The sequence below is a fragment of the Lepidochelys olivacea genome (genome assembly GCF_965140295.1).
Source record: "Lepidochelys olivacea isolate rLepOli2 genome assembly, chromosome: 13".
NCBI classification, from domain to species: Eukaryota; Metazoa; Chordata; order Testudines; family Cheloniidae; genus Lepidochelys; species Lepidochelys olivacea.
Genome location: NC_140423.1, coordinates 5510196 through 5534147, shown reverse-complemented (window position 1 = coordinate 5534147; position 23952 = coordinate 5510196). Strand labels below are relative to the sequence as shown.

At 42.7% G+C, this 23952-nt stretch overlaps 1 protein-coding gene and 1 long non-coding RNA gene across 2 annotated transcripts in view; both read right to left on the bottom strand.

Moving 5' to 3' along the window:
* Positions 1-1756: 1756 nt before the first annotated feature.
* Positions 1757-18357, bottom strand: LOC311530080. Its single transcript, XR_014713926.1, has 3 exons — positions 15115-18357; positions 2475-2562; positions 1757-2077 (listed from the first exon to the last, which is right to left on the bottom strand). It is a non-coding gene; the product is annotated as an uncharacterized lncRNA (long non-coding RNA).
* Positions 18358-18852: 495 nt separating this feature from the next.
* LOC311529612 (uncharacterized protein) overlaps positions 18853-23952 on the bottom strand; it is a 53887-nt gene continuing 48787 nt past the window's right edge. Inside the window, exons 2-7 of the mRNA XM_084645692.1 lie at positions 23154-23343; positions 23000-23059; positions 22377-22721; positions 21450-21525; positions 20799-20885; positions 18853-20618 (exon numbers count right to left, since the gene is read on the bottom strand). Of these exons, the coding sequence (XP_084501818.1) occupies positions 20171-20618; positions 20799-20885; positions 21450-21525; positions 22377-22721; positions 23000-23059; positions 23154-23328 (1191 nt within the window). The 5' untranslated portion in view covers positions 23329-23343 and the 3' untranslated portion in view covers positions 18853-20170. The remainder of the gene's footprint in view (positions 20619-20798; positions 20886-21449; positions 21526-22376; positions 22722-22999; positions 23060-23153; positions 23344-23952) is intronic.

Here is a 23952-nt window from a genome sequence, read left to right as displayed (position 1 = left end):
AAGGGGCAGTTTTCACTACATTGTCTGGTTTCCATAACATGGGGATCCCTTCTGCCTGCATTCAAAGCACTTCATCTCCAGCACACTGTTGCTGAAGCATAAACTTGGTCAAATGACTTCTGCCTCTGATTCCTTTCGTTGTGTCATGTGGGGTAAATGTTCTGTAGAACTCCAGTTAGTCAGAGCCAAACTCCAATGTGCTGCATGTCCCCTTAATCTTAATTCAAAGTCCACTTGGCGTGATCTAGATGAAATAAATGATTCCAAGAAAGAATTCCCTACTATCATATTTACATAAACATGCTCAGGCTTCAAGCACGGCACGAGAGGGTGGGGAGTTAATATGACTTGCTGTTTTCACATGCATATGCAAGAGGCATTTAGAAAAAAGCTTCCCAGTTGTCCCCAGTGAATGGATCCACACCACTGCCAGGCAAGTATTGGTGTTATCTCCCCAGCATACAAAATATGTCCCCTTTGCAGGCTGTCAAGGTGGAAGCAGAGCCTTGTTCTGTGACACACACACAGATAATGGTGTGCATTGAAGAGAGTCTTTTTCACTTTTGTTTTACTTGCCACCAGGCTTTTTAAAATTTTGTGCTAGCCAAATACATGCTGTGTTTGATTCTCAAGGCATCATCAAGGCTTGCAGATTTTAACTTGAGGTGTGTGGGGGCATAGTCTTATCCCTTTATGATTTCCCCTGACAATTTGTTTTTTTCTGACTCAGGGAGAAATAAAACACAACCACCACAAAAACCCAGACCTCTCCAGATTCTGAGAGCAACACAAAACACTTGAGCCAGGCTCTCATAGTTACCTTGATGTCATCACAACCCCTTCATGTGTTTGTGTATCCTTCTCACTCTCAAGTGCCTGTGCAGTGTCACAGTCAATGAGTGTGGAGGTGTTTCCGTGTGTTATTTTCTAGCTTAGCAAGCACTTGTTTTTATTTCAGTGATGGTGAATTGCAAGTTATTTATGGGCCAACAAGACTCATGACCTTCTCATCCCTGCATTTTACTCCATTTCTATTCCCCACCCACCCACGGTTGTCACCTAGAGCATGGTAAATTCAAACAACATGGCTGGTGTTATAAATGGGCTCATTAACTTTATGAGCAATATTACCTTTATTTTGGTACCTCTGTGGTCCCAATCACTGTCATATCTGAGCACCAGAATGTCATTACAGAAGCGAAGATACTGGTCATCCACTCTCGTGCTTCAGGACACAAGTTCAGAGTAGTCAGGAAGGAATTCTACTCTGAAAACTCAGTTTCAATGCTGAGGAAAATGGGGGTGGGGGTGTGTATAATATTGTGACATTACCCAGGGTACAATTGGGACCACTGAACAGCTCTGTCCCCTTAGTTTGGTAGCCTGGGGTGCCTTTTATACTGCTTTTCTGTCAGAACTGCCACTCCTGGCCTACTCACACGGCCTTCAGTATTCAAAGTCACTCCCAGCTGAATACATGAATGCTATGGCCAGCCACTCATGAATTACATACAGCACAACACTAGCAAATCCCTAGTCCCAGTCTTGTTCCCCAGAAATGTGTGTCTGGTACTGCTGAGCACCCTCCTGAACAGTGCAAGCTCACAGAAAGTCCATCATTTCATCAATGGAAAATGATATTGCACCAGCCTTCTTATCACTGATGGAGTTTCCCACACACTCGAATTCATCGGTTAAGATAAAACAATACAACACATTTATTAACGACAGAAAGGTAGATTTTACGTGAGTACAAGTGACGATGCATAAAAGTCAGCATTGGTTACAAAAGAAAATAATCGCAAGCTAATGGCTAACTTAACAATAACAGAAGGTTTTCCTCACCAGACACTGCAGTAAATTTCACGGGCTGCATCCGCTTTCAGCCTGGGGCCCCTCCCTCTTAGTTCAGTGTCTTTCAGGCATTCACTGATGTCATGAGAAGAGAGATGGGAGGAGGAGAGGTGAGTTAGAGACCACTGTCTCTTATTCTTATACCCCTCTCCCTTCTTCGATTATCCCCAGCTGGGATGCTGATGACAAGCAGTCTCTTGTGGACAGGAGGTTTGAACCATCTCTGTGATAAAATGTAAATTTCTTGTTTACTTCTTGAGAATAGCTGCTTAAGCAGGTGATAGCCCTTTAACACCTGGCTGGAGCCAGAGGGTCTTTATCTGTGAAAAACTGTTTTGTGAGTGTTACCCAGAATTACAGCATATTTCAGTAACCATCATACAGTAGAATCTTATAACTTCACATATACTGTTGCTATGCATATTTCAACAGGATAATGATATTCAGCAGATTATGACTTTTCAAATGATACCTCACAAGGCATACTTTGTACAAAATTTATCATAGTCTTGTAAAAGTGGTGAACATAATGGTACAGACTGTCACAATTATGAATCAATAATATACAAAAGGTAGATTTCTCAGTTCTGATAACATTCTCCCCCCATGCATACACTTACAAAAAGATGAAGAAAGTCAATCATTTCCAGATCACTTGGTCCCTCTTGTCCGCTGAGGTGGTGCATGTCACAGCTGAGATCAGTCATCCTGAGTTAATATTTACAACAGTTAAAAAGAGGTTTCAGAGTAGCAGCCGTGTTAGTCTGTATTCGCAAAAAGAAAAGGAGTACTTGTGGCACCTTAGAGACTAACAAATTTATTTGAGCGTAAGCTTTCGTGAGTTACAGCTCACTTCATCGGATGTACTCTAAGGTGCCACAAGTACTCCTTTTCTTTTAACAGTTAAAAAGGTCATTTGCTTTCAGCAAATTATAACAGGTTTTTGCTAACCGGAACTGATCCATCCATTTTTCAGGGGGACTTGATATAGTTTAGAAAGGATCCCCCAAGGGCAGGTGTTCCCTGACTTTAGACCGTACAGTCTTTGGTCCAGGGCTTCCAAGGTATTTAGGCATCTCACTCCCATTGCACTATTTGTCAAAATTTAGGCAGAATGTGGCCTTAAAGGAGTAGTCTTCCCTTCCAACATAGCTGCTTCCTGAGAACACAGGGTGGATTTCAATTAACAAATAGCTAAATATTCCTGGGTATTTTTACCAGACAGTACACAGCAGATGGTACATTCCCCTGGGACCGCACATGCTAGAGGTAAAACAAGGCACACACAGGGACACAAGCTTTAATCGCCATAGCTCTATTGAATTAAACAGAGCGATGCCAAATGACATCAGATCTGGCTTCACAGCCCTTAACCCTTTAGGTTATTAAGATCCCATAGCAGAAATTGCTTTACTGCTTCTATTACTATTTAATAATACTCCAGTCAGGAGCCTGCAGTGAGGACAGAGGCACCATTGTGCTGGATTCTGTACAAAGATAAAGACAATCCCTGACCCTTAGAACTGGGTGAATAATGGATTTTTTGGTTCACTGGCAAGTCTGATTTTTCAAAATTATTTTGGGTAAAACAGAAAAGGAATTTTTAAAATCTGTTTGGTGAATTGAAAAGTCAAGAACCGCTTTGTTTTGGATTGAATGTATATATATAATAATATGGAGATATACCTATCTCATAGAACTGAAAGAGACCTTGAAGGGTCATCGAGTCCAGTCCCCTCCCTTCACAGCAGGACCAAGTACTGTCCCTTATTTTTGCCCCAGATCCCTAAAAGGCCCCCTCAAGGATTGAGCTCACAACCCTGGGTTTAGCAGGCCAATGCTCAAACCACCGAGCTATCCCTCCCCTCTATCATCTTGCTACCTGTAACATCTCATTTCAATGTCAAGCTTTTTTTCTTTTACTTAAAAAATTAAAGGAAATTTCAAAATACAAGTCATTTCAAATTGAAAAAATCCAAGTGTTTCATTCAGAAAATGTCAAAATAAAACTTTGGGGTTTTTTTTGGAACTGCGTTTTGGGCAGGTTGACGGAAACAGTCTGGTGAAATTGACACAAATTTACAAAATCTTTGAGCATTGCTGAATCTTTCTTTTTCACAGAAAAAAGTTTTGGTTGAAAAATTCACCCAGCTCTATTCACAATCTCCATTAGCTTTGAGATCTAATGATGAAAATCACTATATACACGCTAGGGACTGTATAATAATTATTAAGAACACAAACAGATGCAGACGCGGGGAATGCAACATGTAAACAAATTACTCTGATGAAACTGTCCATTTCCTATGCTGTCCACTGTGCTGTCCCAGCCCATGAGAACTGCTATTCAAACACTGGTGTGGATTCTGTAGTTCTTTGGATTGCAATCACTCAAACAGTGGAGTAAGCATGTACGTTTGCGGCTTTAGTAGTGGCTATGGTTTCATTTCTCGCTCTAAAAATGATCCAGAGACTTAAAAAAAAAAAAAAAACAGAAAAAAAACCCCTACGGCTCCTTCTCCAACTGGCTGGGGGGAGAGAAGCAGAAACCTCCCTGATTTTTTTTTTTTTTTTTTTTGGTATGTGTCACTAAATCAGGAGAACTGCAAAGCAGAAAAAAGCCACGACCTCTGTTTTCAACTGGATGAACAGCAGGATTATTTGGAGAAGATAAAATGCAAATGTAGGAAGGTCCACTGGGCCCAGCTCGTGCCATTCACACCCCTGTAACCGCACCCCACAAACTTGGCCCACTGGCATTTTTTTAACCACCAGAGGATTTTAAAATGAGTGACTGATGCTGAAATGTCACAGGGGCTCTTTTATTTTGCCATCTGGAAAGATCAAGACTGTATTTTTCTGACAATATATTTTCCAAGTGGAAAATCCATGAAATGAAAAACAATCTCAGCAGGGTCTCCTGATTGTTTGGAGGTTCTGCAGGCCTGAGTGTGCACTGACTGATGATAATCAGCAAAACTCACATGGAAATAATCACAAAACTCACTGAAAAAGCACAGGAACAGATCTGTGCAGACACATGCCTAGAACCCCGACCAGGGGTATTCTGTTTGCTACCCAAGATCCATAAACCTGGAAATCCTGGACGCCCCATCGTCTCAGGCATTGGCACCCTGACAGCAGGATTGTCTGGCTATGTGGGCTCTCTCCTCAGGCCCTGTGCTACCAGCACTCCCAGCTATCTTCGAGACACCACTGACTTCCTGAGGAAACTACAATCCATTGGTGATCTTCCAGAAAACACCATCCTGGCCACTATGAATGTAGAAGCCCTCCACACCAACATTCCACACAAAGATGGACTACAAGCCATCAGGAACAGTATTCCCGATAATGTCAAGGCAAACTTGGTGGCTGAATTTTGTGACTTTGTCCTCACCCATAACTATTTCACATTTGGGGACAATGTATACGTTCAGATCAGCGGCACTGCCATGGGTACCCGCATGGCCCCACAGTGTGTCAACATTTTTATGGCTGATTTAGAACAACGCTTCCTCAGCTCTCGACCCCTAATCGCCTACTCTACTTGTGCTACATTGGTGACCTCTTCATCATCCGGACCCATGGAAAAGAAGCCCTTGAGGAATTCCACCATGATTTCAACAATTTCCATCCCACCATCAACGTCAATCTAGACCAATCCACACAAGCGGTCCATTTCCTGGACACTACTGTTCTAATAAGCGATGGTCACATAAACACCACCCTATAACGGAAACCTACCGACTGCTTTACTTACCGACATGCCTCCAGCTTCCATCCAGGACATACCACACGATCCATTGTCTACAGCCAAGCTCTACGATACAACCACATTTGCTCCAACCCCTCAGACAGAGACAAACACCTACAAGATCTCTATCAAGCATTCTTAAAACTACAGTACCCACCTGCTGAAGTGAAGAAACAGATTGACAGAGCCAGAAGAGTACCCAGAAGTCACCTACTACAGGACAGGCCTAACAAAGAAAATAACAGAACACCACTAGCCGTCACCTTCAGCCCCCAACTAAAACCTCTCCAGCGCATCATCAAGGATCTACAACCTATCCTGAAGGACGATCCCTCACTCTCACAGATCTTGGGAGACAGGCCAGTCCTTGCTTACAGACAGCCCCCCAACCTGAAGCAAATACTCTCCAGCAACCACACACCACACAACAGAACCACTAATCCAAGAACCTATCCTTGCAACAAAACCCCGTTGCCAACTGTGTCCACATATCTATTCAGGGGACACCATCCTCAGGCCTAATCACATCAGCCACACTATCAGAAGCTCGTTCACCTGCACATCTACCAATGTGATATATGCCATCCTGTGCCAGCAATGCCCCTCTGCCTTGTACATTGGCCAAACCGACAGTCTCTACGCAAAAGAATAAATGGACACAAATCAGACATCAGGAATCAGAACATTCAAAAACCGATAGGAGAACACTTCAACCTCTCTGGCCACTCAGTAAAAGACTTAAGGGTGGCAATTTTGCAACAGAAAAGCTTCAAAACCAGACTCCAATGAGAAACTGCTGAGCTTGAATTAATATGCAAACTAGATACCATTAACTTGGGAGTGGTTGGGTCATTACACATATTGAATCTATTTCCTGAAGTTAAGTATCCTCACACCTTCTTGTCAACTGTCTAAATGGGCCGTCTTGATTATCACTACAAAAGTTTTTTTCTCCTACTGACAGTAGCTCATCTTAATTAATTAGCCTCTTACAGTTTGAATGGCAACTTCCACCTTCTCTGTATGTATATATATAACTTCTTACTATATGTTCCATTCTATGCATCTGATGAAGATGTAGTCCACGAAAGCTTATGCTCTAATACATTTGTTAGTCTCTAAGGTGCACAAGGACTCCTGTTCTTTTTATGGATTTCAATGATGCAGGACCAGACCCTGTATGTGCTTATCGTGGGGTGACTGGGAGTTCAAGGGCTTCATAAATTCTTTCTTTCCTTCCAGTTTTCAGCATGAAGAAAGATAACCCATTTTCAGTCCCCAGGTATATTTCAACTGGCCATTCTAGCCTAACCAAGTTCTCAGTGTAATTATTCATAAAAGAGGTAGGAAGCTGAAGAGCTAATAGTGATCTCCCACTCCCTACTGACATCATGCTTAGCCTAGGGCTGTTTCTTATTTTTAATAATCAGGCAACATAGATTCAAACAGGGCATGTGTCGAGGGCTGAACTTTCCTTTATTTGTTCCTTTAAAAGTTTCTGGCATGCACGCCCTCAGGACTAAGCAATACAGTGAAGCATAAGTTATTCTCTAGCTAATTCTTGGGAGCTGCCACTGTTAGGCATTGAATTTTAATAGGAAACGTCGGGATAATCTCCTTGTACCTGGAAGCTCCTCCACGGGATGACTTTTTCTAAACAGAATTAATGGCTTTTTCCCCCCCCAAAATCAGCATGATGTACATCTAATCCTGCTTGGCAGGCCATTTGTCATGGAGTACTCGTCTGCATTTATAAGGCAAGCACCTTTGGGTTTTTGCAGGGGGAGGAGTGGGTGGCTTCTCTGTCTTTGAATTGCCTTTACCATTGTGGGAATCAAACTCAGGCAAGTTCAAGTAGCTGAAGAAGTAAAATACTGACTACAGAGGGTGGGATTTCCAAAAAGTGCTCCCTGTTAGCCTAAACTTGCTCCCACTGAAATCAATGGGCTAACTGGGCTCACACTGAAGTCAACGTTCAACCCAATGTGATGAGTGTTTTTCAAAATCTCATGCAGAGTTTCCAGAGCTCAGACATTGTTCTAGGCTTGATTGGCTGTGTGCAAAGAACGTAAATATGTGGAGCTAAGGCTTAGGAAATAGCTAAGACAGGCAGAGTGGAGAGAGAGAGAGAGAGAGAGAGAGAGAGAGAGAGGCCCATTGACTTCACTAAGCTTTGGATCAGATCATATGAGAATTAGAGCTGCTCAAATACTGCAAAAATCATGCACATGAACATTGTGTTCCAATTCTGAATGGTTGGTTCAGCCTGGCCATATCTAGATCTCTTCTTTGCTGTTCACGAGCATTTCTGAGCACAGGCTTTCCTTCACAGGCTGTCTAGTGAATGATTCGGTTTTACACAAAAACACCTGTATTTGTCTGCAAACAAGAATATTCATTATTTGTTATTCTCTCTCTGTCACTCCTTTCCCTCTAGTTTCAGTCATCAAAACTGGGAATAGAAACAATACCGTGTGCCTTAGGTGACTAAGCCCACCCCTGGAATAACAAACGGCAAAGAGACACTGTCTCTAACACCCTATAGGCTGAAAGTTGCTCATACACATTCTTTGGCAAATACTTGCACATAAAAAGTCCTTTTACAAAGCTCTGATTGATTACCAGCAAACAGGCATCTGCAAGGAATATGTCAACCAGCACTAATGAGAATGGTCTGAGTTCTGAAGAGAGCTCCCAATAATAGTCTCTAAGGGCCATCAGCCTTGAGAGCGGTTTCCTCACTGAATCTCCAGAGCAGAGAGCCACAGAACACTTGCAGCGGGACTTCCTGACACCCCGTCGCAATGTCTTCGCCAAAACAATGAGTCACCAGGGTACAAGTCTTGACAGGACGACACACGTCAGGAGGTACCGCTGCAGTAATTTCCAGTCGCTTCTGGCTCACGCTCTGACCTCTTCCCCCATCACCTCGACTCTCCAGACGCATGGGCACATTCCGGGCCAGTGGGAGTCAGGAGGTTCCTAGGAGGTAAGAAGGGGTGTTTCCCCCTTTAGTCTGTTGCCCTCCTTGTTGTTAGGAACATAAGAGTGGCTATACTGGGTCAGACCAAAGGTCCATCTAGCCCAGTATCCTATCTTCTGACAGTGGCCAATGCCAGGTGCCCCAGAGGAAATGAACAGACCAGGGCAATTTGGTGTTTGGTGGAGGCTGGAGGAGCAGCAGCAATCACTGCCCCACCTCGGTTTGAGGGGCGGAGGATGTGGAAGGGGAAACCTCTCTCCCCCTCACTGGTACCCAAGGAGGGCCACACAATGTGATGTACTAGAAATCAGATGAAAAATGTTGAGTTTGCATCTCATCTGTCCATTATTACTGTGGGCACTGTCAGGGACAGACTCTCTGATGCTGTAAATCATCATAGCTTCATTGACTTCAGCTGAGTGACACCGATTTATACCAGCTGAGAACCTGGCCTTTAGTTTGTTTTCCAGAGAGCAGGGTACTCAGATACCACAATGATGGATGACCCTAGTCGGGCTTCTGATCCTTCAATGCACCCCCTTGTGGCTGAGCGTTTAATAGTCTGACCCCAGTTTCCCTTTGCTTGGGACAAGGTGGCCTATAGAACTTGGAGTCTCTTTAAGGCTCCAGCCCTCCGGCTGGGTTGTTTGAGTCAGCCCTTTTGGGGCAGTAAAGGGTCTCACCCCAAGGTCCTAGTGGCCCTGTGATGGGCCTCCATTCGCTGTTCCCGGGGTCATCTTCCTGTCCCTTCTTCATCAGGGAAGGGACAAAAGGAAGTCAAAACAGGGCCGGGAATAAAGTTCAATAGCCGGAGTTAGGACAAACAGCCCCAATCTGGGGCTTTGGCAGTCTTTGCCCTCCTTCAAGGTGGGGGACGGAGGCCCGCCCTCCCCTCTGGGTCCCAGCCCAGGGGCTCTATAGGCAGTCAAGGAGGGGGTGCTTAGGTCTCCTGCTGCCCCCCTCCCAGGGCTGCTTCCGACCTATGGCTTCTGCAAGTATCTGCTGTCTGGCAACTTTCCCTGAATCCTTCTGCCAGGAAACTGGCCTCGCTGGCTGGCTTTTTCCTATCCGGTGCTGTGGAGCTCCTCAGCGGCTCTCAGCCTTTCCAGTGCCCACTCTGCTCCGGCTGGGTTGCAGCTTTTTATCCCAGCTGTCACTAACCAGCCATTTAGCTGCAGTGAGGGATTGTTCTCTTCATTAACTCTTTAGTGTCCACTGCCCGGTGGGGCCTACATACCCCATCACAGTGACCCTTGTAAAACCTTGATGAAACCTAGGGCATATGTCTGCACAGCCCCGCAGTTCAGATTACGGGTGTGTAAATTGCAACACGCACTAGGGTGCTGCTCTGTAACTGCTCCATGTAGGCCCTGTGAGCACAAACTAAAAGGCACCTAGTTTACATTAATGTGTCCTGTTTCAGCTAGTGTGTGCTGCCATTTACACTGCCATAGACCAAACTGTGGGGCCATGCAGACAGGCCCCCAGATAGATGATAGATCTGAAACCAGCATGAGGTTTCAGCTCTCTGACCGCTACTGAATCTTTTGAGATGCATGCTGCATTTAACACTGTTCCTGGATGAACAGGGGGCATGAGTAGTAAATTATTCCTCCTTCTATTTTCATAGCCAGCCAACCAGTTACAGTATTTATGTTGCAAGCAGGGGGTCTGAGGGAAGCTCTGACCAATGCCATCCCGAAAAAAACAACGGGCAAATCAGACAGCCAGGATCTGCAGCAGAATACTAATGACTGTTGTTATTATTTAATTATTTAACTGCATGGTGTCCAAAACTGCACTAGGGACCATTGCCATCAATGAGAGTTAGGTGCGTAACCTGCTTTGGGGCATCTGAAAATCCCACCAGGTGCCTGTCTGAATTTTAAGACATCTAAATACGTTTGTAAATCTGGCCCTAAAAGCTTTTACACACAGGTAGTGCCCCAAAGAGCATACGATAAAACCCGAGCCTTTGGAGCCTGCCTCAGAAATCAGAAACTGGTGCTACTTAATTCCCTGCTGTTCCTGGTTCTCACTGGGAAGTTTTCTTCCCAGAAAAGAGATGCTCTTAACCCAAGCAGTGTGTATTATGAAAGTATGAATTAATGGGTTTAAGAGCCAGCCCTACTTGCTGTAAAAGTTCTTCTTTCAAAACAAGTCCCAGTAAAATGATTTAGTTATTGTTTCCCCCTAAAAGCCAGGGGTCTCCTTAGACGATAATGACATTTGTGTCTTCAGCTGACAGCCAAGTCAACAGAGGAAACAGCACTGAGGAGCTGGAGTGAAAGGCAGTAGCTCCAACACCCCTTTGGCTTCATTCGAGAGGGAATGAGGAAATGGTAAGTGCAAATGGACAGCGAGCAGTGAGAAATAAGCCTGCAATACTTCTCCTTTTGTTGTGCTCAGGAGAAGAATGAAAAAGATTCATTTCCGAGGAAAGTTTTTGCAAGATCTCTTGGTGGATGTTTTCAAGTTAGTTGCTCTATTGACCTTTCAAGAAATGAAACGGGCTTCTAGTTCTTGAAGGGGGTTTCTATAGCATGGTGGTTATAAAGCAGCACCTTTGAACCACTCACAGAAATGTTAAAAGCTACGAGATAAGATGGTTAACAGTGGAAATTTAGGCCTTTCAATTATTGGTCCAATGCCTGTTAAAGTCAGTGGGTTTAATGACTTCAGTGAGCATTGGATAGAGCCCCTGCTGATCAGGATTAACAAGACTTCTCCATTCCATAGCACTTCATTAAAAGCATATTCAAACACTGAGACAGCACCATTTCTGTACACAGTAGATCATGATTTGTGAGGTTGGAGAAAACTCCAGGATCAAGAAAAATAGATCTCTGCAAATCTCTGATCACCTCCATTGGAAGGGAAGTAATCCCCACAACATGCTGTTCAGGGACCTGTTGCTAAGCATGGTATTTGGGTGTAAATGTGCTGCTACACTGAGATGAAATTTGAGTGGAAGGGAAGAGTGGTGGAAATGGGTTTCTCGTGCTTCTGCTTCCAACTGTTCCTGCCCTTCTGGTGTGAGAACATGCCAGCGCAAGAGTGCAGGCTCAATGAGTGCCTTACCTCTTCCAATGTACAGTATTTTAAAGGGACAATTTGTTCTTTATATAAAAAAGGGCCACTGCTTTGTGATAATATGCTCACTTCCCACTGAAGATGGAGGTTCAAATCCTGATTAAGCCATAATGGACAATTAGTCAAATTTATCTCCAGTGAAGTCATTGGAGTTATACCTGGTATGAAGCTTGCCCAAAGAGTTCTATGATCTTACCTGTATCTTTGTGCATCAGAAATGATTGATTCTTTCATTTACAGGATAATTTTTAGAACTGCAATATGTAGATAGTAAACTAATGGGGGGCAGTGGGAACTTATCTAACTATATGGTCTGTGAGGTGCCTTTCGGCATGATACTACTATTAATTATTATTTATTATCAAAACCTAGCTCTTGGATAGTATAATAGTGAATCCTAACTATAACCCATAGCTCTATTCCCTCTATCCTGCTGTAGTCTCTTCTCTTGTATATCTGACATCCTCTCTTTTACTGCATAAGTAACAGCAGTCAATAATACTGTTTATCTTTAAGAGAAACAATAAGTAACCAAGCCTCATGCAGTAATATGCTATGTAGAGTGCTAATTCCTAGGTATTAAATCAGGCATGCAGCTCTCATTATTGCAGCTAATTCCCAGTTCTCAACAAAAAATTACCCAATAAAACATTATGAAAATAAAGTGTTTCCTAAGTGACCAAAATGTGAGCTGACACTGTAGACAAGCTAAGAGATGTGCAAACACTGCTGGTGATGCATTGTTTATACAAGAACATTGGAGACTTTTGAAAGAAAGAAATAATGATGCCTTGTTACCAATTAATTTGTGTCTCCCATCCCATATTAGAGCCCCAAAGGAGAGAAAAATTAGGAAAAAGTTATTAATACACATACACATAACATGCAGCCTTAACTATGCTGTTGTGACTAGCTCCAGCATAATGGATCAAATGGGATAGGTACAGAATTCAAATTAATGTATAAAGAGATGGTTTAAAGATGTTATAAAGATTTTATTGCCTCTTGTTTAGGATGACCTGAATAAGGTTCTGATTCAGCAATTCACTTAAGCACATGCTTAATTTTAAGCATATGAGAAGTTCCACTGAAATCAACGTTTATAGCTCGGCGCATGTTTAAGAACCTTGATGCATCAAGTCTGAACTCAGCAGGGTTTCTTCCCATTATACACACCGGATTTCATTCTTATGCTACTAATGCTAAACTTCTTTTTGTTTCTATATATTGGGACCTACCCTATATTCACTGCATTCCTCAAATCCCCATTGAGGCCTATGGAAATGCTCAGTATAAAAGGAATTCAGAAGTGGGCCATGGGACCAAATTAATCTCTGGTGCATTTCTACTGACTTCAGCAGCCTTACAGCAGGAAACAGAGAACCTATGGAGTGAAATCCTGATTCCAGAGAAGTCAATGACAAAAGTTCTATTGACTTCAGTGAGGCCAGAATTTCACCCACAGTGCTTGAAATGCTTTTCAATATGCTAATCAACTATTCCTGCTTCCACAGGAAACATACAAAGCTCCAATTTCCATCAAAACATGCCATCTGGTTATAAAGCCTTTATGATATGTTGGGATAGGCTGCTGAATAGAGGAAGGATAACAGTCATTCTATAATAGAATTCATTCTTTTTCATTTTGCATGTGTCTGAGTTTGTGAATATAATTCATATTGCCATTATCAGACCATTCATATCCCGATGTTATTAAAGGCCAAAGTGCCTTTTATTTCCTTAGTGTGTTCTGCACACAGAGGGCTGGTACTATATTTAATTTAAGTTCTATAATAATGTATATATTATAGTTGCTAACTTCCCCAATCCTACTTCCCTCTCTAGATGGAAAGAGAAGTAGATAGATAGACAGATATTATCAACATAATTATATACTATAGTCAGAGAAATATTTATAAAAAAGTATGCATGATTAATAAGTATTGCCAAAGCATAGTCACAAAAGATTTTAGAAACAAATTATTTGAAATTATATATAATTGCAGGTATGTATATGGACAATACAACACACACACACATATGTAATATACATTTTGAACACCAATGCAAGAAGGTAAAAAACAGATATTGTCAATATATAATTTGTGTGTATTTGTAATACATATATATGTATGTATATAATTTTTCTCCCTTTCTTACATTGATATTGAATATTTTATATTGTTATGAGAGAGGCAGATTTATTAAAACAAAGAAATCGTTATAGGCATCAAATAAAGAATTACTGTTTGACAGCATGAGAAACTTTAGCTGTCTATTGTGCCTTTAGTTCTGACAGAGCTGAGGTTTGTGCAAATGCCTTTAGCAACTTGTACCAGCAGAAGGATTCATCGGCTTCATGGAATTTGCATAAAAGCAGCCTAATACCATTGGCTGGATAGAATGGATAAAGAACTGGGGAAGAGCATAAGCTACATTTTAAATGATTTCATTAAAGCAATGTGCGATGGTCCGTGGGTTTCAAAGAGCACAAACGCTGAAAGGCAAAGTGATAAATGTTTGTTATGAGCCCCTAGAGTTGCAAAGCATAGTCTCCCTTAAACAGAGTACAGAAAATCCCGTGGGCGCTCCAAACCAGTATGTATGCTGATGGGTTTGCATAGTTACTGTGTGATTGTGATTCTTAGACTGTTTCCTATTCTGAAATCTTGAGCTCTCAGACCTTGAGACCCATTCCTGAATATCCCCACTCCCAGTCCTAAACCTGCATTTTCTCTGCGGCAGCTACAGGTTTTGGTTACCTGAAAGAGTCACATGGACAAAATTGGGAAGAAAGTATTAAAACAAACTGGATTTAGTGCTTGGGTATGTCCCTCTTATTTTGTAAGTTTCATTTCTCCCCATGTGGCGTCTTTATGCCCCTCACCACCAATTCCCTCACTTCTTGCCAGTGGCCCCCACTGTTCTAACTTTTCAAGTTGCATCTGTTATGTGATCCAGCCCTTCTGTGTGTTTGCTCTGCCGTCACTTTTGGCACTGTCTGCCAGTCTGATTACTGCTGAATTTACACCAAAGGAACACACGACAAGGAAAGAGACAAACCAGCGTAGTTGGGCTTTGTTGATTTTCTTTAAGTCAAAAGAGTCTCTGAAATCTGTAACAACTAAAATGCCCAGGCTCAAAGACAGATCGATGCTGTATAGTCTAAGCTCTGCAGGCCATCTGGGATTGCCTTGCGGAGCACCACAAATACATGGGCTGCTGCTCCAAAAACAAAGAGTACTGGGTTATTATATTATTATTATTTCTATTATGGTAGCACCTGGAGATCAGGAATCAGGGCCCCATTGTTCTGGGGCTGGACAAAGGAACAGTAATAGACAGTCGCTGCCCCAGAGAGGTCACATTGTAAACAGACAAAGGGATGGGATCCGAAGCAGAGACATAGCGAGAGGCAGTGACTCACCCAAGGTCTCACAGTAGGTGAGTGGCAGAGCTGGGAAGAGAACCCAGGTTTCTGGACCCTGAGTCCAGTGTGCTGGCCCCTAGATTAGGCTTCCTCTCCATTGTGCATGCAGGCCTTAAAAAATGGCATTGAACAAGAAATAAGTGCGGTCTAATGCTGTGCCATTCCTGAAAATCGGAAACATATAAAAACATTACAGCTAGAAAGAGGCTCTGATTGCTGTTCCAGAGATTGTATCTAACTAATAGCATTACTGTGACCTAAAATCCCTCCCGGCTATTAGTTAGTCCCCGTTTCAGAGATCATGCTTATATAAATTAGATTTTCTAAGCTGGTAGGTGAGAAGCAAAGCAATGTTTATGAATGGCAATTTAGCCTTAGGCCAACGCACAACCCCCCTCCCCCCCAAAAGTATTACAATGAAACTTAAACCTAAATCTAACATTATAACATATTCAAATGCTTAAATAAAGATGAAAAAGGACATACAGCATTAAATCAGCGCTGATCACCAGGCCACTTGCCTTTTTCTTATTTGAACAGCTGCTCATAGGCAGATGAGAGGGTTGTCCAATGTATTCAAAGACACCTCTCTCCTTTGGCAGCCCCTCTTGCTAGAACTTGCTGTCCAATCTGTGCCCGTTCTTTTCCAGAGGCCAACTTGCTGGCCCAGGGGAAGACAAGGGGAAGGGAGGCATGAAAGGGAAAAAAAATCTGCAGAGAAATGATGCATCAAAACGGTCAAGAGTCCTGGTAATTGTCAGAAAGTGTCTTATCATCCAAAAAATGCCACAGGGTCCCAGTTCCTGAACACCAGGGCATTCTAATCATATCCACTTCAGTGTTTCACAGCTGGAATCTGAACTTTAGCAAGCATGAGAACGTAATTTCCCACAAGGCTCATAGTTAACTGACAATTACCCCACATTTCAGTCTGAACTGGTTTGAAGACAATGACCTTTGGATTTGTCTCATGGTTTCTCTAAGGGAGGAGGAAGATCAAGATTCTGAGGTATCGGTTTAATTCTGGAGGTTGCACGAGGAGTAGAACTGTGTGCAGAACTGTTGCCAGCTCAGCCGTAATAAAAAATTTTCCAAATGCTTCAGCGAACTGAAAAGTAAAGAAAAAATTGATTTGGGGTCAAAAATATTTTGTTTCCATTTTGATCTTTTCAAAAAACTTTTAAATAAAATTGAAGGACATTTAAAAAAAATCATTTAAAAGCGGAAGTATGAAACATTTCATTGAAAAAATGTCAAAATGAAATGTTTGGATTTTTTCAGATTCCCCCGCCCCCAATTGAAGCACTTTGGTTTGGTCAATCCAAATCTGCATTTTTCACTGAAAAAGTTTTGGCCAATAATTTCTCCCAGTCCTAATGAGAAGGAAGGGCCTGTACCTCCTTGCTTTTGACTGAATGACAAAACTCCCCTAAATCCATTCCGCGTTTGGCCTTTCTCTTTCACTACAATTCTAACTTTTCTGAACCCAGAGTCACTAAGAGCCCTGTTAAGTAGTTATGTCTTATCTGAGATTATGGATTAAAGTATTCCGTGTATTAGCAAAAGTCCCGTCCAGACACTCACTTTAACTCTGATGTTGCTGTTAAAGTGGAAGGTGAACATAATTCAGTTGAGGGCTTTTGAGAAGTGGGGAGGGACGTAGGCTTTGGAAGGCTTTGAACATCCCTCCTTGAAGTAGCTCTGACATACAGCCTCCTCCTCTATTCCTCCAACCCTGGGAGCACTAAAAGATGACGCCACTCGGCGTGACGTGACGGTCTCTGACAAGGTATCAAGCTGCCGGAGTGACCTTTGGTGAGATAACTGCAGTTTTCATCGTCTGCTGCTCTCATCCTGTAGGCTCACCTGTCTGTGAGTGTGTCCAATTATCTCAGCAATCCTGAATGCCTTTGAGAATACCCTCCAAATGAACTGGCACTTAACTAAATGCCACTTGTGTCTTCCTTCTCCGCTCTGCCGCAGGAGCCGTTTCTCAAAGGAGTGAGAGCGAATAAGGACACCTTTTATTTGCTGATAGGGAACCATTTGAACATTCTCTCATGAGTGACTTGGTGGGCTGTGCATAGGCGGGAGGAGGCTGAAATGGCTGCCATTTTCTGCGCGTGTTTGCTGACCATCAGGGAACATATCAGACACGAAGTTTACCTCAAAGGAATCGGCCGCGTGACCTTTTGCGCTGAAAGGTCACACAGCACATCTGTTTCCCCTGAAGCAGATTGGGATTAACTTGTTACAGGGGCCTTTGGTGGCTAGAAACATGTCCTTTAAAAAAAAATTAACAACGTGCTCTGGTTCTGCATCACCCCCTCATTAATCAGGATAAGGGGCTCAGTATGGGAGGAAAGAAAAAGTATTTCCATAAACAATATTTGCTGCCTGGCTTTCAAGGCTGCACCTTGGCACATGGTCTGATAAGCTCCGGGTAAGTAAGCTTCTAGGGCTAAGATAGACCATTCGTGGAATACTGTGGAGAAAAGCCCAATTGACTAGGAGGTGGTGCTGGTCACCAACATGGCAGCACTTTTCTACTTGAATCATTACTACCGATCACGAAAGTGTTAAGAGACACTGTGTTGCTGAAGACACCATCTTTCTGAGGAAACTTCTAAGTGACATCCTGGGGGAAAGTTTTCAAAGGCACAAGGGCAGTTGAGCCTCCCATCTCCCATCTGTGCCTTTCAAAATCTTCGCCCTGATCAATTATCATGAAAAATTTCTTGGGACTTTTCACAGAACAGTGATGTCAACCAAAAGCAAAGCCTCTATCAGGAAACTGAACCACTCTGAAATGGAGCCCTGGTTTATGAGCGAGCTCCATGTTCTAAACCATTGTAGAGGGATGACTCAGACTAACCAATTTGACCTTTTGTGGACATATTTTTGGAAACTGGCAGAACATTTGTCCCTAATTGCATAGGTCTTGTCATTGATAATAAGAACAAATTCATTTGATGCTGAGGATGAGATCTACACAAAGAATAGACAAGCTCTAATAATGTATTTTTAATGTATGGTGTTGTGCAGAGATGGCTGCGTTGGACGAGGTGATAGAACCTCCTCTGTTACTGACTAGACTATTCAACGTAGCTCCAGCAATCAGGTGTTACTGCCAAATATTGCTGGGTAAAGCTGGTCTGAAAAACTGTGACAAAACCATTTTCCTTTGAGAAATTCAGTTTCAATTACATGGAAATATTTTGCGAAATCCTGTCGGTTTTGCCAAAGTTTCATTTTGGAGAAAAATATCAGGAAGAAAAAGTTCTGAAAAGGGACAGTTTTGATTTTTCCTTTCAAAATGATTTTTGGCTTCAGAATTTTTTATTTTGTATTACATTATAGATTATTGTTGAGATAAAATGTTTTTTTTTTTTTCAAAATTTTCTTTCATGGAGAATTTTGGGTTTCGTTGCTCATTGGAATGAAAACAAATGTTGAACTTTCCAAATCTTCTGTGAACTGGAATTTCTGTTCTCTGGACAGCTCTGCTGCTGGACATCCCTATGCTGGGGAGTTGTTTTATTCTTTTATGGGGACTTTGACTGTAAGCTCCTTGAGGCAGGGCCTGCCTTTTTTTCTGTGCTTATACATAGTACAGTGGGGTTCTGGTCCATGACTAGGGTTCCCAAGCGCTATGGTAATTGAAATAAATAATAAAATAATAATAATAGTGACTGTGTTTGTAATGTTTTTGACTCCTAAAGGAGAGGACAGCTATAGAGAGCCAAGTTTCTCTCCCTCTTACACTGTTGCTGCTGAATTGTTCAATATCTGAGTAGAAAAATCTGTTTTCTGAAAGATCAAAAGAAAAAGAGTAATTTAAGTGGGTGAGCGAGCAGCTTTGAGCTTTTATTGTTGGGTAGATTTGTGATAGTTCGGATGAATTTTAACCACTTCTTCCACACAGCTGCATTAGGAACATTAAAAATAAAAGCAAGCAACCACCACAACAAAAACCCCACTAGCTATCATTTCCTTCTGTTAATGTTTTATGGAGCTCTCTCATTCTGTCATCAGAGGAAATTCTCAGACACACTCATCTGGCATCAAAGGGATTCATTTTGTTCTATCCTTGGCAGAAGCTGAGGGCTGCAGCTGAGAGGAGAGAAGCAAGTTTGAATGAGGAAAGGGATGCAATTCCCATGTGAGGATCAGGTGGGCCCAGAGCCCTTTAAGTTCCATGTGCAATTCACATGTATTGCTTTTATTCAGGTTACACTCATTGCCCCGAGAGGTGACATTTTTGGTTCTAACCCTCTACAAGGCTGTATGTGGCATCTACATCTTACTGCCTTGCGTGTTACGAGAGAGATAAGTGGAAAGTGTCTCACCATGCCCTTTCAGTGAGTGGTGGCTTGCGTCCCTCTGACCCTTCCCTCTCCACCTTATTTACCACTGCAGTAACCCAAGAGGAAGTGAGGAAATAGGGGCTAGTGAAAAGGTTAAAGTTGGTGTCTGTGAGTCTGCAAATAGGTTATAGCTTCATTTGAGCTGGATCTGAAATACTAGCTGTCTGACAGGAGGAACTGCAGAAGGCTGACCATGTCAGTCTGGAACAAGCATCCTAAAGTTTGGGTGTTTAAAACCTACTTCTTGTGAGATTTTCAGCATCACTTTTCAGACCCAAGGTGTTATGAATAGTTGGAATCAGATTTGATTACCCATTCAAATTTCTGGGGGCTTCTTTAATTGAAATCTCCAAGTCTTCCCCCCTCCCACCCCAAAGTTGTCCATTATAAATGGAACAAAAACATTGACTCCTTTGCATGATTTGCGAAACTGGGGTTTGTAAAATGACGTCAGACTTGGAAAATTCTGGGTGAAAATCTCCCACTGTGTGCATGCCGACAGACTCTTAGCCACAGATATTTTGTGTTGTTTCTAGCAGATATTTCACCAAAAGCTTTCACAACTAATCCAGGGGCTGAATCAGCAAAACAACAAAGGTAAAGCAACTTTTTGGAAAGGCTGCTCAATGCATTGTATTCTAGTTTCTGGCACTGCCCAGGAAATGAGATATCGAATCACATGCTGCTCAGAGACATTCGGTCTTAAATTTCTGCCTGAGTGCTTTCTGCACATTTTGGATTTTCTCAGTGATTACTGTGTCACTCAGGTGGTCCCCAAACTTCTGCTTCAGTAACACCCTAATGATTTTGATGCACCGCTCATCCATCATGGGCTTAGCCTCCCGAAAGGTGTTCCCTCTCCTTCCTGTGATGGAGTGGCTCTGTATATAGTCGGACGTGAACAGCTTGTAGAGTAGTGTTTTGCAGGCAGTGCTGATTTTCTGGTCGAATCGGATGGCCTCTTTCAGCTGCTCTTTCGTGTATCCATTAAAGAGTTCCACCACCTCGCATTGCTGCCTGTGGGGTTCTTCCTGAAAGGACAGTGATTCCAGCCGCTGCACCTTCCGTTTCAGGGAGAGAATCTCTTGGTGAAGATCTACTATGATTCTCTCCAGTTGCTCAATCTTCTCGGTCCTAGAAAATAAAATAAAGCATATAACATGCATGCCTGTCACAAAGCGCCATTCTCCTTCAGCTAGCAATGGGTGTGACATGTCAGTTCAGCGTGCATTGCCCACTGAATACCCAAGCTACCTGAGTCTGAAAAACTGGGCTGGGAAGAGCAGACCTGCACCTTCACTTTTCATTAATTACCTTTCCATTTCACCAGGGCCAAAATCTTTCTGAACTACCTCAAAATCATCTGTTTCTGGGGAACCTTCAGTCTTTGGTTCATCACAGCTAGAAAAAAACAAACAGACCAACAAGCAATGGAAGATGGTTCATATTTATTTCGTAAGTGCTCTGTGGTCTAAAGTGTACAACACAGCATTTTGTGAAAACCCAGCCAACTCCAATATCATGTGGCATCCCAAGTAAACGAGGTAGATATCTTGTAATACAGAATACTGCCATTCATGGTTTGGTTCACACTTAAATGATTACATAAGGGACAGGGCAGTGGAAATTCAGGCCCTAACTATGACTTCAACTGAGTTATTCTGGATTTACACTGGTATAACTGAGGGCAGTTTCTGGCTCTATGTGGAGGGCAGGAAGAGCTGCCTCAATTTCGACTTTGTCCTTCATGGATCCTTTGTGGTCGGAATAGGCAGCTCTCCTCAATTGCCCCAGATCCCCTGGAACTCCCCTTTGTCCTCAAAGTTGTGTCAACAAGGCAGGACAAACCAATCTATATGAAGCAAGCAGCATCAGGAAATGGAACCACAGCTAGTGAACCAGAAGTGGAGACTATGAGAGGCACTTTGAAACCTTCATTGTCCTTACGGCTTATGGGAATATTACCTGTTGGTATGGATGTGCTGCTGACACTTAGCTAGAATGCCATCTGACTTCCTTTTCATTGTCAGGGTGATGTACTCTAGAAAGAGGGTCGGAGCAGGAAGCAAAAGACAGATGTGAAATTGTCATCACCTGGATACCTTGGTCTCCAGAGCATGTTCATCTAAGTACTTCTGTTTGATGTTCCCAAGTTCCCAACAGCATGATGTTCCCAACAGCATGGCTCAAACATGCTGTCTTTGGCTTGAACTGTTGGAGTTTTGTTACAGGCAGAAAGAAAAACCTTCATCACAATATATAGTTGTAATTCAACCACAATATCCTTAGCAAGGCACAGTGCCATCAGTGAAGAAACTGGACGAGGGGAACATGGATCATGAAGGTGAAAAAGTCTATGGACACTAGTGTAGTCATTTGCACAAATGGCAAACACACAGAAAACAAGATGGTTACTTTCAGGGAGTTTTAGTATGTGTATATGGATGAATTGATAGGTAAACCTGAAACAGGTCAGATGTTCAGGTCAGCACACTTTTGGGTACTTTACAATTAATTAAACAAATAAATTATATTAGGAGTGTGCTTCACTGGCTTGTGTGGAAAGAATTGTGAGCATATGAGAAAAGAGCTGGTGATCTCAGCGTGCTTTGGATCACACAAAAGCCACTACCACAGAGTTGTCACCTTGGTGAGCAGCCCCACTGGAGAACAGACACCAAGGATGGAAAGAACTCAACTCTCACCATTACAGTTCTCACTCCCAGGGAAAATACATGTGCATTGGTCTGCAGCCCACACTGCAGAGAAACAGGAATTCAGAGCCCCTCTGACACTTTTCACTAACACCAACATTAAAAGTTAAAAATAGCCAAGCGTGGAATAAAATAAAACATTCGACTCATTCACAGACAATAATCCCAGCTGGTTTACCTCTGGTAGCTGTACCAGGCCTTGCTTCTTCATTCTGGGATGTGCCAGGCACAGCCAGGGTCAAGAACGGAGATGGTGATTTGAAGGCCGTGGAAGAGTGATAAGGTGCTGACATGGTGCAGTGGGATCTAGTCGTGCTAGTCAGGATGCGCCTCTCCTTTAAGACAGAAGAGACGGCAGCATCATTCTCGAGCCCTGCGTCTTCATCCCTGACCAGCGGTTTGACGTAGACGCTCCTGTCATCGTTGTATTTGCGAAAGGAGCTTCCTGGCATCCATTTTGGAAAAGTCTTCCTTGATTTTTTAGTTTGGGATGGCAGCCCACTGTGCACTGCTGGTTCTTCTTCTGAAAGCAACATGGGGCATGTATGGTAAATGGCAATACCACAATGACATATATTGCAACATTACACCGCTAGAGCCCTACTGCCCACAGCAGTGTTCTCAGTCCTTGCCACATGGACGCTGTCGGATGGTTCATTAGGCATGGGATAAGGATATATTTATGATCCATCCATTAAAGAAAAATGCACCGGGGTATAAGGTTACTATATTGAATTACTTTCCTCCAGAAATACACTGCCTGCTGAATATTAATCCTCCTGTGCAAAACCCCACACTTACTTAGCTTCTCAAAGAGTTGTCTATTTTCCTGCAGCCTTTTCTCTAAGATATCTTTATGCTCTGTTGGAAGAAAAGGGTTTTCAATGTTCATTTCACTTGTTTCTAGAGGCTGCTCCCAAGAGGCATAAGTCTAGGATGGATAATGATCACTTACCGCTTATGCCTTCCACGACCCCCCAATACAGACCACTGAAGCCAGGGCAGCGGGCTAGCACCTGCTCACCCACCGCATACAGATGAAATGGCTTTCGGGGTTCTTTGATGTTTTCGATGTTGATCACACGGCTGCCGTCTGGCCAGCTGATTAGAACATAAAGCTTGGCAGCCATTTGGACCAGCACCACCTAGAAGAGAAGATAAGGAACAAGAATCCATGCCAGGGGTATTTCACCTATGTTCCAGAGCACACCCACTTTAATTATTAGGGATGCAGAGGAAACTGCTGATTGCCTAGAACTTTTGGAGATCAGGCCTCTCATTTGGGTGCCTAATTTCAGATTTAGGTACACCCATCTTTGAAAGTCTTGTCTATTATTCACTGTGAATAGTGTGTTTAGCCTCAGTGAAGTGCTTGCTTACAGTGTTATTATGATGTCTTTTTAATGTCTGATGAATGCGGCGTGTTTATCAGCAGCTTATGGTCGTTCATTAAAAGGAGTAAATTCAAATATTGTACATCTATTCAAGGACTTGCTTCAGGGCAAAAATAATGCTAACAGCATGGTTGTCCTGGAAATAATCAGGTTAACTGGGAGCTCAGCTGCTGTAGTGGTGAGTGCTCTGATAATGCCTACAAATCACTAGAATTACAAAAATAACCAGGCCAGAGTGTCTGTAACCACTCTCCAGTTCCTGACAGCAGATCGTTTTTGCACTGGTATTTGTAATCTGGCAATGCTGGGATCACCTTGCAGTACAGAAGCATGCCAAAACGCTGCCCGCTGTGATCAGGA